Source organism: Erpetoichthys calabaricus, chromosome 2 (genome assembly GCF_900747795.2).
Source record: "Erpetoichthys calabaricus chromosome 2, fErpCal1.3, whole genome shotgun sequence".
NCBI classification, from domain to species: domain Eukaryota; kingdom Metazoa; phylum Chordata; class Cladistia; order Polypteriformes; family Polypteridae; genus Erpetoichthys; species Erpetoichthys calabaricus.
In genome coordinates this window covers 200,761,689-200,775,130 of record NC_041395.2, presented here as the reverse complement: position 1 = coordinate 200,775,130, position 13,442 = coordinate 200,761,689, and the positions used below count along the sequence as shown (strand labels likewise).

At 36.0% G+C, this 13,442-nt stretch overlaps 1 protein-coding gene across 2 annotated transcripts in view; it reads right to left on the bottom strand.

The window, feature by feature from the left end:
• Nucleotides 1-11,179, bottom strand: part of ostn (osteocrin) — a 32,343-nt gene extending 21,164 nt beyond the window's left edge. The window contains exons 1-2 of one of the 2 annotated variants that reach the window (XM_028792401.2): nt 11,043-11,179; nt 564-662 (exon numbers count right to left, since the gene is read on the bottom strand). In XM_028792401.2, coding sequence (XP_028648234.1) covers nt 564-662 — 99 coding nt within the window. In that variant the 5' untranslated portion in view covers nt 11,043-11,179. Of the gene's footprint in view, nt 1-563; nt 663-10,921 lie in introns of both variants that reach the window. The other variant, XM_028792402.2, reaches the window with a different exon arrangement.
• Nucleotides 11,180-13,442: the final 2,263 nt, after the last annotated feature.

Sequence of the window (13,442 nt, the reverse complement as noted above, 5' to 3'; positions counted from 1 at the left end):
GTCAGTGGGGGGATGGAATAGTCGGCTGTTTTCAGCTTGTCTTTATCTGCACATTTAGAGGACAAAGGACGCTGGCGGAGAGGTGCGAACGGATTTAAGAAGCGATTTAAGGTGGGACGGATCTACGAGTTTTTTCGTAGGCTCTGGTAATTCTAGTGTTAAGCATGCTTCATGTATAGTGCTGTGCTCTCCGCTGGTGTTAAGCATAACTCTCCTGAACCTTCACTGCTGTGGTGTCCAGTCTGGGTTCTCCCACAATATGGTACTATCAAATACTACAGTATATACTGGATCTCATCTAATTTTCTTAACTGCTTTTCCTGTCAAGGGTCATGGAAAATACTATATATATTTAATATAATAACCAAATATTATATGTAAAATTCCACTCCAGTCATCTTTAATTTCCACAATGCATATATGAAGACTTCATGCTTAATTTGAGAAGCATAGCACGGCAAAAGAATCCGGAAAACATGAATGCAGGTCAAATCTACACACTGTTCACTCTAAATTTTCAATCTTTAGACACTTCATGATCCTATTTTCCTTTTAGATCTTACCTCTGGTGCCCCCTCTACCAGTTGATTGCGCTCTGTGATCCAGTGAAGAGATGTAATGACAAGAAGAGTGTGTAATAGTGGCCACCGTAGACTAATCATCTGTAAGATATAGAAAATAAAGTTTCTTAACATAGTTTGCACTAAATGTCCTCTGTAGGGTATGGCAAAAAATACAAGAGGGTCATTATGTCCAACTATTTGCTAAATTATTTCACTTTGTTAGTCTCTGTCTTTGGAAGGAATTAATAGTCTTTGGTGGAATCAAGTGGAAACTCCAACTAGATTTCATCTTGAGGTTCCTCATCTAGATAATACATTTGAAATATCCATTTACAAGAAGTGAAACCCATAAAAGAAGACTGAGGAGATAGGCCTGTGAAAAGGTATTTTCCTCAGCCTAGAGTGCCACCAAGGGTGAGGACTGGGAATGGTGATACATGAGAGCAGTTGTGAAGAATAAAGAATATCTCATCTCATTTGTTGTAAAAACCTTTCTTGGTGAAAGTAGCAGTGGCAGCAGGCCAAGCAGGTCAGTCCAGGCTTCCCTGTCCCCAGCTACAAATTCCAGTTGTTCCTGGGGAATTCCCAGGCATTTCCAAGCCAGCTGAAAGTTATAATCCCTCCTGTCCTGGGTCTGCCACAGGTCTCTGCTGAATGGGACATGCCCAGATGGCAGACTTATGACATGTAATATAACATAAGAAATCACTGTAGTTTCCTTATGTATTTATTAGGGCTGGAGTAGCTCAGAATGGTATTTTAAGTTAATTTTTCCTTTCTAAGAATGAAATAACTCAGGCTATTGTTCCCAGCAGATTAGCAATACAAAATGTTAGGTTGTTTCAAGTGAAAGCTTACAGTGAAACCTGACCTTTCTGCACAACTCTTTTATTAGCACTAGTGACAATATGACACTGTGAAGGTGACTGAAGTCAAGTTTCATTCACACTGATAGGGTTTCCTTTAAAATAAATGTAGTTAGTATGAACTTGGCCTTGTAACCTGCGATTACACCAACAAATGAAAAAAAACAATTATTTTTGTGTTGCTTTTTAAAAAAAAGCATCAGCTAAGTCAATCTATGTGTCCCAAGACTAATGGAAGTAAATCCACAAATACCTATTTTTGAAGGTAACAAAGATAGTAACTTAAACTGTGTATGTCTGGGTTTATGATTTTATCAGGAATTAATCTGTAATATTCAGTGCTCAGTAAACATAGATATACTGTAACAAGTCGAAGTGCAAATATCCACAGGTTAACTGTTTGACATCAAAATTTAGATGCAATAATATTAGGCAATACAATCCAAAATATAGAAATTATTTAATTTGACAATATCTAATGTAGTAGCAAGTTGACACCATGATTAACACTACTACCTCACAACTCCATTGACCCCCAGAATGGATTTGGTTCCTTACCTTTTGACTATTTATGTGAACTTTCACTGTTTTCCTCATGAAGACAGTTTTACAACCCATATCCTAAAGAACCTGATGTTTAGCAAATCTGAGCTGGCCTGGTTTCACAAAGTTTAGGTGTGTGCATGAGTTGTATACGAGAATGTTCCCTTCAATACTATAGTACTCCACTCAGGTTTTGTTCCAGTCTCCTGGAGCTGTTCAATTTGACACAAAAAGTAGCTTATATGTAGGTGGTTACAGTGAATATATGCAATCATTGCAGCCCTCCATTGACTGGATCAGGCAGCCAGCCTATGGGGAACCTGCTAATCTGTTTTCATTTTCAATTGCTCTAAGAATCCAAAAAGAGCAATAGCCTTAGCTCGCATCAATGCAGGGTCCCAAAAATTCAGAAAAAAAAAAATCTCCACTATAATTGATTTCTTTCTGTGCTCAAGCCAGGTCTGCACCTGCCAATTCCTCTTGTTTGTAGTTTGTAATTAGTCTATTAAGAGATACTTTTTTTTCAAAACTTAGTAGCAGTCAGGGAAGATTAAACATAGGCTCTGCGGCCTACAGATTTTTTTAGTTGCTTCCTTATAAAACTCCAGCTTAGTCAGCAGGGATCACTTTTGTCTAAATGTATTCTAACTCTTTGTAGACAGACAGACAGACAGACAGACAGACAGACAGACAGACAGACAGACAGACAGACAGATAGATAGATAGATAGATAGATAGATAGATAGATAGATAGATAGATAGATAGATAGATAGATAGATAGATAGATAGATAGATAGATACTGGTAATACTGAATAACTGTGCTTCTCTTTTATACAGCAAGCCTATAATCACCAGGGTCTGCCTGATGGTGTTTGGCATAATGGTATAGTGTTGGGTGAATTACATAAATTATTCTGGATTTTTTTCTTATTTTGTAGTGACCTCAGATAAGCAAGTGTTATGAGTTTGTCTGTCTGTATGATTATTAGGTCCTGTGAGTTTAAGATTTTTCATCTACTGACCTCTCCATTCTTCCAAATTTCACAAAAAATAAGAAGCAAGTGTATTTGCTTTTTCCATCTTCTGATGTGTGTCAGTGTGTGTTTGTGTATATACACACACATATAATTAGTTCCTTAAGTATTTGGACAGTGACACAATTTTCATAATTTTGGCTCTGTACACCACCAGAAAAGGTTTGAAATAAAGCAATAACTATATGATTGAAGTGTAGATTTTCAGCTTTATTTTAAAAGGTTTATCCAAATATCGAATGAGTTGTTTAGCAATGACAGTCATTTTTCTGCATAGCACCCCTATTTCCAGGGGTTCAAATGTATATGGAAATTGGACTGACAAGCTGTTCTATAGCTAGGTGGGAGCAGGTCTCTCATTATTACATTAACTATTAAGCAGGAAGAAGATCTGGAATTGATTCCAAGTGTGGAATTTGTATTTGGAAGCTGTCACTCTGAACTCTCCATATGCAGTCCAAAGCTGTCCATGAAAAAAGCAGTTTTATCAATAGGCTAATAAAACAAAATAATCCCTTTAGAGAGATAGCAGAAACATGTGGAGTGGTCAAATCCACCATCTGGTCCATTCTTAAAAAGCAGAAACACACCAGTGAACTCAGCAAAACCAGAAGATCTGGAAAACTAGAAGACAACTGTACTGGATAATTGCAGAATTCTTTCCTTGGTGAAGAAAACCCCCTTCACAACATTTAACCAAACCAAGAGCACTCTCCACAAGGTATGCCCATCATTGCCAAGCTCTACAATTAAGAGAAGACTTCATGAAAGTAAAGACAGAGGGTTTAAACACAAGGTGTAAACCACTGGTAAGCATCAAGCATAGAAAGGACAGATTAGACTTTGCAGAAAACATTTTATAAAAGCATGTTCAGTTCTGGAACAATTTTCTTTGAACAAAGGAAACTAAGATCAATTATACTAGAATGTTAGAAAGAGAAGAGTATATAGTATGGAGAAGACAAGGAATGGCTCATGATCTGTAGCATGCCACACCATCTGTGAAACACAGTGGAGACAGTGTTATGGCATGATATACATGGCTATGAATGGAAGTCAGTCACTATTGTTTATCGATGATATGACTGCTGGCAGAAATAGCAGGATAAATTCTGAAGTGTGGAGAGCTACAATGTCTGCTCAAATTCAGCCAAATGCTGCAAAACTCATATTATGAAACTTCACAGTACAGATGAACAATGGGCCAAAACATACTGTAAAAACAAACCAAGTGCTTTTCAACACAAAGTAGTAGAAGATTCTTTAAAGGCCAAGTCAGTCAACTGACCTCAAACCAATTGGATATGCATTTCACTTACTGAAAACGAAACTGCTGGTAGAAAGTCCAACAAACAAGCAGCAATTTAAGACAGCTGCAGTAAAGGCCCACTAAACTGGAAACGCAGCACTTGGAAATGGCCATGGGTCCAAGACTTCAGGCAATCATTGACTATAAAGGATTTTAAACCAAATATTGAAAATGTTCATTATATTTATGATTATATTAGTTTGCCCAAATAAGCCCTATGCAGGCTATGCAGCTACACTCTTTGAAGCCACTGTCTCTCAATGACAGCTAGCCACCTACTTTACAAGCATCCCGAACTCCCATCTGTCAGGCACTATTTTGTCTTGCTAATCTCTTGTGTCACAAGTAGTGTGTTGCACTCGATCATTCACAAAAGCACCCCCTAACCCCATCACTACAATAGGATGTGTTGCACACCTTTTCAAAAAGGGTTGACTGCAATACTGAGTGCTACACATGTTTCCTTTATATCTTCCCATGACTACACATAACAACTATATGGTGCATAGCTGCTTACTTATTTGGCCAACACTGTAGGTACAGTATACCTCTGTTAAACCTGAATATGTTATAGGACTTGCTGTGCCCCTTTGTTGTGTGAGTTTTTTAACATTATTTCATGGTAACTCTTGACACTTCATACTCCATCTGATAATATAGTAATCACTTCGAAGTTGCCACAGCAGTTTTCCACCACCTCCACCAAGTACTCAAACTGAAATTTTTGACCCTTTTTTATCAAAGGATTATCAAGTCATCCTTGTTTTTTTACAGGGGGTCTTACATTTCTAACAGTATGACTGTATCCTGCCTGTGCTAATTGAGCATTGTTTGGCATACCGTTTCTTCCCTGGACCAGCTGTTAGCCTATGTGGCCAACATGAATACTCCCCGGGTAAGGAGCTCTTGATGTGCTCAATTGATGATGTTGCCACAGGCAGGGATACATTACTTGTTTCATACATCAATGTGACTGACTTAGGTCATGTTTACTCGGATTTATCATAATGCAGTGAAACCAGTTGTAATCTAACCAGATAAATGAGGCTGGAGAAAAAGGGATAAAGGAAATGAATGGAATGTTCATATTTCATTTCATGCTGCTACTGATCCAGTTTCACACTTGCACAAAATTTAATTGCACAGGAATCATCCCACTTTTCATTGTATGCAAGAATTGTGATACATCATTAAAATATCATTTCATAAAAATTGAAAAGCTTTACAGTAATCCAAGATCTGAGTAGTCAGGGTGATATCTTAATGAATTAATGATGATAAACTAGGCATGTTACCATTTACCATTCTAAATGATAAACACAAATAAATAAATATCATTATAGTACGACCTAAAAGATTACAAATTACACAATGAATTCAAAAATTGTCATTTTTAAACTTGCATCAATGCATTATAAAATTATTTCTAAAATGTAATCACAGCAACAAAAAAATCATGCATTTGCAATTTTAATTGCATTTCTCCAAAATATAACAATCCAAATATAGCTAGTAACAATGCAGCTTACATGAGTCAGTCCCAAGAAAGTCTAAACCAAAAAGAAATCTTCTAGTGGCTAGTGTGTTTCAAGTCAACTTTATTCATCAGGGCCAGGAATTTTGAAGTAGAAAAAACTAATAATTTGTTACTTTCTAACAAAAGCCAAAATGTACAATAAGTAATAAAATATAAATACATCCATCCTTTTTCTTAACTTGCTTATCTAGAACCAGTTGCAGGAGCCTATCCCAGCAAAGATCAGGCACAAGTACTCAAGTACAGCATTTCTTGTTCTGTTTCTCATCATTTGTGTTTGGTTCCCTGTTTGAAGTCCACAGATCTGAATGTACAGTACATGCAAAGCAGTGCTTGAAGTGAATATACAATAGTGACAGTACTCTACATGTTATAATGATGTATTAACATAAAGTGCAAGGAGCAGTTGCTTTGAGCATTGCAACATAATTTCTATGGCCTCCCCATTAAAAAATCAAGTGACACGATCTAAGCACAGCACTGGTGTATTGTACGACTTAAGTGCTGCAACCAAAAAATGGTGGCGGGGTGTTAGGGAGTCCCCTTTGGAGTTACCAGCACCATGTTTGGGGGACTGGAGATAGATTGAATGGGTAAACATGATGAAATCTGGTAAGCTATAAAATTCTGCCTGTACACACCTAAGAGTGCTGGCAATCAAAAACAAAAGATTGAGAAGTACCTAACCAAGCACAAATGCAAAGAATTTTAAACAGCTGGGCGGTGGGCATTTCTGTTCAAAGTAAGCAGACTAAGAAGTAAATGTCAGGAGTGGAGGCTGCCATTCAAAATCTGTAGATGCGAATGTTTGTTACAATGCATTTGCTCATTGTGGAACATGTGAGTTTAAATTGACGCCATCAGTCCAAGGGTGTTTCTACAATTTACAGGTATCAGGATCTTATGCCCCTTTGTGATTGTCGTGCATGATTTTACAAAACTAAGGAATGGAGGGGGTTGAAGTGTGTTCTTTGTGTTTTTGTACATGTTCAAATAATGGTGTAACATTGGTCAGGGGCTGTATTGTACAGTGTATGATGGTCAAAAGGATCAGGAGCTTATTGTTATTAAAAAATAGAGAAAAAGATCAAGGGTGGGGCACATAAGATCCGAAACCCCTACCTCACTCCCGATGCCACTGCACTTCTCTTGGCTTGTTTTGGATTGCAGGGCACCACTTTCACCTCTAATTCTCTCTCACTCCCTTTTTGCTTATAGCAGAAGCAGCACCAATACTCAAAGCCACAGTTTATAGCATGCTACTAACCACTGACCTTGGCATCTTCCTTGAGTCTCACCAAACTTTTTCCTTCCATTTCATACCTGAATGTAGATAGCAAAAGTGATCTCATCTCCCTTTTTTCCCAGGGATCCACCTCTTTGGTTGTTTATCCATCCGACTAGTTAGTGCTGGTGTTTGGCCCGTCAATCGCTTTGCTCTGCCCTTTGTTTGCGTAAAATATGCAGTGGAAAGCATGCAAGTTAGCAAAATTATTTAGCCAAATAAAAAAAAGTGTCAGATAATTTTATCATTTTGTCACCAAATTTCAATCAAATCAGTAAAATTGTTTTTTGTGATTTTTGAGTATTTAGTTTTGCTGTTATGGGGGGGAGTTACCCCTAAATATTGATTTCATTATTATTATTATTTATCAAAACATCCTTTTTAGTGGATACATGTTTAACTAAATGGGAAAAAGTATTTTTTGTTGATGAGTGTGTCAAATTTGCATAATGTATATTTAGATGTATATTGACCCTCTTTTTAATAGAAATATGATTCCACCTGGACTTAAATGGCGAAAAGAAAGGTGCTGCAAAATGGTTTGATGTGTGATGAACCATGCAGGGAAAACCAGTAGAATTTAAAGAAAGCAGATGAGGTCACTGACCTCATTATATCTTCACAGGCTACAGATGCAGAGTTTATGAAGTTAAAGGACTTCTCAGTGTATCATGTGTCTGTTTTATTTACCACCACAAGAGTGGGATTATGTGATTTCTGAAATCAAAAATTTTAATTTGACAAAAGGATGGTTAATTTGGCTGAAATGTTAAACTAATGGATGTTTGTCACATTCCCATCTGATCCTACCCTGATGCTACAACTATGTAGTGTTAAGCACTCCAGAAACTTCAATATGCAGAAATGTCTACACATACAGCAATGGACAGGAATATTTCATTAAATAATTCCCCTAGAGCTGACATTTGACTTGTGCTTAATTTTTTTTCTCTAACGTAAAGCAGTTCAAGATCAATTTTTCAATAGTCAGTGAAAACAAAAAGTAAAGTACACAGCAGCAAGTAGAGTTTTTATCCACAATATAGATTAACCACAAAATGCATGCCGCTGACCTCCATACTGACGTGGTGTTTATGTCACGCAAAATATGCATTTCTGGCCACTTGTGCATGGCAACATAGTAACAATGGGATCAAAATGGTGGCTCCTGTACCTAAGCAAATATGGCCTCAAAAAAGATCTGAAAATATTCTGACAATCTTAATTTTTCTGCAAAAAGACTGATCACAAAATCAAGATTCCTGTGCATGGCAATGTGGCCAGCAACAGGATGTGAACTAAGCCCAAAATGGCAGCACCCACAAAAAATAAAATGTTATTTTGATAAAGCATTAAATATTTGAACTAATTTGAGGATTGTTTTTGGTATAGATTGCACTTTAAATGTAGACTGTCCATATTCCAAACCCCCCAAAAAGACACAAAGAGAATGAAATAAACACTAAATGAATCCATACAAAAATTAAAGACAAAATTGATTTATAACAATATTATGGGATAATTGGTCCTATTCTGAGCCTAATTCAGTTTTTCTACCAGTCACAAAAGGTGTCTAAATTTCACATATTGAAAATTATCTTGCAACATGAGATTCATAGTAATTAAACCTCCTTGACCTCCCCAATTTATGCACAAGTGAGTAGAAGCCCCCTCAATTTCTAAACATAAACATTAACGATGTTCAAAATCTACAACTTCAAATCCACAGGAATTGCAAGGTTTTTTGGGGTTTGTACTTCATGTTTAATGACATCACATTTGAAAATCATGTATGAAAGACTAATAGCCAATGAAAGATGCAAAGAAGTTTTTTTTTTTCTTTTTGATTTCTTCACCACAAAATAACTCCCAAAGTATAACAGAGATGATTCTGGGATTCCAGGGATCCCACAGATATTTGTAGAAAGACTCTGGCATTTTCTTAGCTCTGCACATTTTCCAATATGTTTTTATTTAATTTAATTTTTTTTTTTTCATTTTTTGTTTTTGAATGGCTCCTTTGAGTATTCTTTAGTGAGCACCCAAATGCTCTGCCTGAATTGCTTCTAAGGTTTTCCACTGACTCCTCCAAATATTGAAATCCTGCAGATTCTCAGAATTACTTAGACTTATATATGAAACCCACAAAATATATGCAAGACCATTTTAATGTTTTGTTAAGATGAAGCATGGCTGAAACTTACTTATCTACAGTATGTTATTCCTATTATTCACAAGATTCTTAGTGTGAATTTGACTGTCTGTGACATTTAGCCTATTCTGAACAATGGCTAGTTGTTAACAGTCAGTGCTGACAGAAGTGCACGTATCTCCAATCTTTTGAGTTGCTTACAGTGTATCCCCTGTAAAGGTCATTCTTCCATACAGGTGGGCTTTCCAAAGAGTTTGTGTTTGTTTCACCTGCTGTGAGGCTCAAAAAGAACGCAACAGCCGGCTGCTGACCTTTTTGTATCAATTATACTCTAGAGCCCAGCTGTACAATTCAACACATGGTCCTGCATATCCTTGAAGCAGACTCCTGTTTGGGGAGAAGGGGGGTGAGCAGAAGTACCAGAGGCACAGCAGTCTGTCAAATGAAAATGTCTCATTTCTTACTTTGTTTTTTTTTTCTTTCAAAAATAGTCACACAAGTCCAGAAATTATTCATTACCCTTTGTTTTTAATTTGAAATTCCAAGAAAATGTATATATTCCTGAGCTCTAGTATTGGCAGGTTTTCAAAAATCTCTCATTCCCAGCAGATGATCATATTTGTTTGTTGTAGTGCAAGGAAGTAATTAAGAAAATGATGACTGCAGCCTGTTGCATATATCTAATTACAAAATATGACATTCCACATTGCAGAGCCTTGCAAATGAGAAGCAGTCAACTTGTTAGTGTTGAAGTGTTGGACATAAAGCTGACCATTAATGACTGTTATTATATTTATATAATAAATATTTATTGCAATTAAGGCAAATGGAGAAAATTAAAATGATAATTAAGCTACATTGTAGCCTGTAACTAGAGTTATTCTAAGTATAAATTTATGCATGTATATTATATTATATTATATTATATTATATTATATTATATTATATTATATTATATTATATTATATTATATTATATCCACTTCCTACATCTGTTTGTCCACTATTAACATTTAGGTTAGTCTTAATATTAACATCCTTCTATCTGATTTATGAATTGGCCAATACCTATTCTGGTAGCATGAGGGCAAGGCGAGAGCCTACTCTGGACTGTCCATCTCATCCACATTCATTCATTGATTCAGATTAAATTCATGGTAACCATTCAATCTAAGCACTTGCCAAAATAATGAAGTAATCAGAGAAAATCTTCACAAACACACAGAGAACATGCAGCCTCCATATAGATAAACAGGCAGGGATTATTTGAACTCAGTATGTATATAATAATACACATATATAATTGTTATATAATTGAAAGACACATAATTTATCAGTTTAGGTTTAATTGTATTCTTTGAAATATTATCAGTCACAAGCATGCAAAATTCTTAAACACTGATGACAAGCAAGAACATTTTTAAAGCTGACAAGCATACTTAGAAATCAATTTTAGCAGAAATATAATGTATTTGAATGTGTCTATATATTTATATAAGAATACATTTATCCTAATGTGAATAAAATGAAGAAAAAAAAACTTGATCAAAAATGAGCCTAAAATTGAATTAAATACAAGGAGGTATTTATTTTAATTTACATATGCTGATTTCAGATAAATAAGAAAAGACCTTTTGCAATTCGTTGTAGTTGCCACAGCTCAAAGCAAACCTAAAAAGACCATGCTCATAATTTCTTACAATTTCTTTCTTTCCTGCATTTAGCTATCCAGCCATGGTATCTGTGACCTACCTTCAGGAGCTGGCTCTGGGATGGATAGATCTGCAATCGTAAAGTTCAAGTTTTCCCTCTCTTTGTTGGGTGCGCTTGTTGACTCTGAGGTTTTTTATAGCCTCTCCTTAGATGTCAGCCTTCCAATCAGTGTGGGGCTTTTTCTGACATCATTCTAAACATTTTCCATTGCTACTTAACTTAAACCTCTCTCTCCCTCAGACATTTTAATATTTAGTGGGCCAATAAAGGTTATTAGCTACTAATTAAGTGTCTGGCTTTTGAAGATCACAGCTGGATGAAGAATGAGAGACTATTATGGGTTATTACATTTTTTAGATTAGTTTACTTATTTATTTTTTAAGCCAGATGATAGAGACTGTACTGCATAACAAAGAAAGCTAATATTTCAGAAAAGTGAGTAAAGGTCGCTGTTAAAGCAGCATCAAAGGCAGCAGAATACAGAAGCCACAAAGTTTTTAAAGGTGTAGTGAGAGCTGATATTACCTGAGCTGAGACTGGAAGATTCCTCAATACTCTTCTGCTGCCAAAATGCCACTAAGGGTAATGAGTACAAAACTGAGAAAGTGTGCTCCTAACTATTGTATGAAAACTTTATAAAATAATTAAATTAATACTCACAACCAAAAGATTTTTTTAATACTTTTCAATAGTAGAGAGGTATTGAAGTAGTCCAGATGTTTCCAGTTTCTAAAACTGACACACTGGAAGATAAAGTTACTTACCCAAGGTCACACCTCTGAGAAGTGCGTGTTAGTTTAACTGGTGACTGTAAACAGAGCACGTGTGCATGAGTGTGGGTGTGGGCATGAGTGTGCCCTGTGATCGCCTAATATCTGTCTTGCATGTGTTTCTACTGGTATAGACTCCAGATTGACATACTCTCCTTATGGTACAAGCAGAATCAAAAAATAAATGCATAAACATAGGAAAGTTATTTAATCATTAAAACAAAATATTAATTTCCACCACAAGTCATTAAAATACAGTGCTACAAATTTTTTTTGCACTTTTATCCACCGCAGACATGCACAATCCTAACTTTGACAATGCACATTGTTTGCCTCATGAATCATAAGCATGGTCATAGTTGTGGTTGTGCACATCCATGGCAGATATAAGTGCAAAAAAAGTTTGTCCAAAATTGCTACACAAAGCGGCTACTTCAATTTAAGAAGCCGTGACTTTGTCATTCTCTCGAGTTGTCTTCATTTGAAGTGTGTGCTGTTAATGTGGCACTTAATGGCCGAAGATCTATGTCCAATCTAGGCATATTGTATGTTGAAATAAATAAAGAAGAAATAATTACATACTGTAAACAATCAACAAAATGTATACATTTCATGACACATTTAATCATTTTGTTATTATTTAGTTTTCACCGCATTTCACAATACATTTATTTATTTACATATTTATACATTTAAATAATTGCATTTGAAATATCCCACCATACCTCAGTTGTTTGTTGTGTGGTTAATGCCTGAACAGCACAAAATGTACTTCAATACTGCAGGCAGGTGTTGTGGCCAAGAGGTTTTGGTGTCAATTTGTTAATACAAGGCTAAAGGTTTAATTAAATGAGCAAGTCATTAACCTGCCTATGCACTTTTTGTAAAATGTATGTGTACTTTGAGTTTATTATTTTCCTCAGATACAATTGGAAGTTAAATTAATAATCGTAAAAAGCTGTTTTTGAATTTGACCTGCATGGTGGCACAAAGGTTAGCACAGCTGCCTCACAGTTTTACAGTCCTTATGTTAAATGCCAGCCCACTAACTGTCTTTGTGGAGTGTGTACATTCTCTCTCTCTCTCTGGGTTTTTAATTGTGTACTAAGGGTACCCCCATTCCAAAGTTAGGTCAACTTGGGACTGAAAGCTGCATCGGTCAGTGAGTGTGGGTGTTGAATTATGTATGCCCTGTGATGGCCTGTCTCATCAAGTGGTCGTCATGACTTGTTCCTCTTACAGACTCCAGTCATTTTAACACTGAAATAGATGGAGAGATGGTTCAATAAATGATTAATGGTTGATTTTGAATATGACAAACGTGAGTGATGGCTTATATCTGGAAAAGGCCAGTTAATACATTTTATCTTTCACTGAGTTTCACATCTGAAGTACTGCTCCTAGTTTGAAGTAGCATGGTTAGGTCAAAATAGAGAATAAGCAACAAAAAAAATGGAGTTTTTGTAACTGAATACTTAGGAAGAACAAAATAACAGTTCGGTACCTCCACCCAATGTGTCTGTTTCCCTTCCAGATCATTCTGCAAGTTTTTGAGCCAAGTTTTTTTTTTTATTACAGTAAGGCTTATAGTGAAATTCTGAAGGTGGGCGAACTCCTTTCAGAAGTGCATCACTGACAAAATCATTTTTACCCCTGTTGACATTTTTAA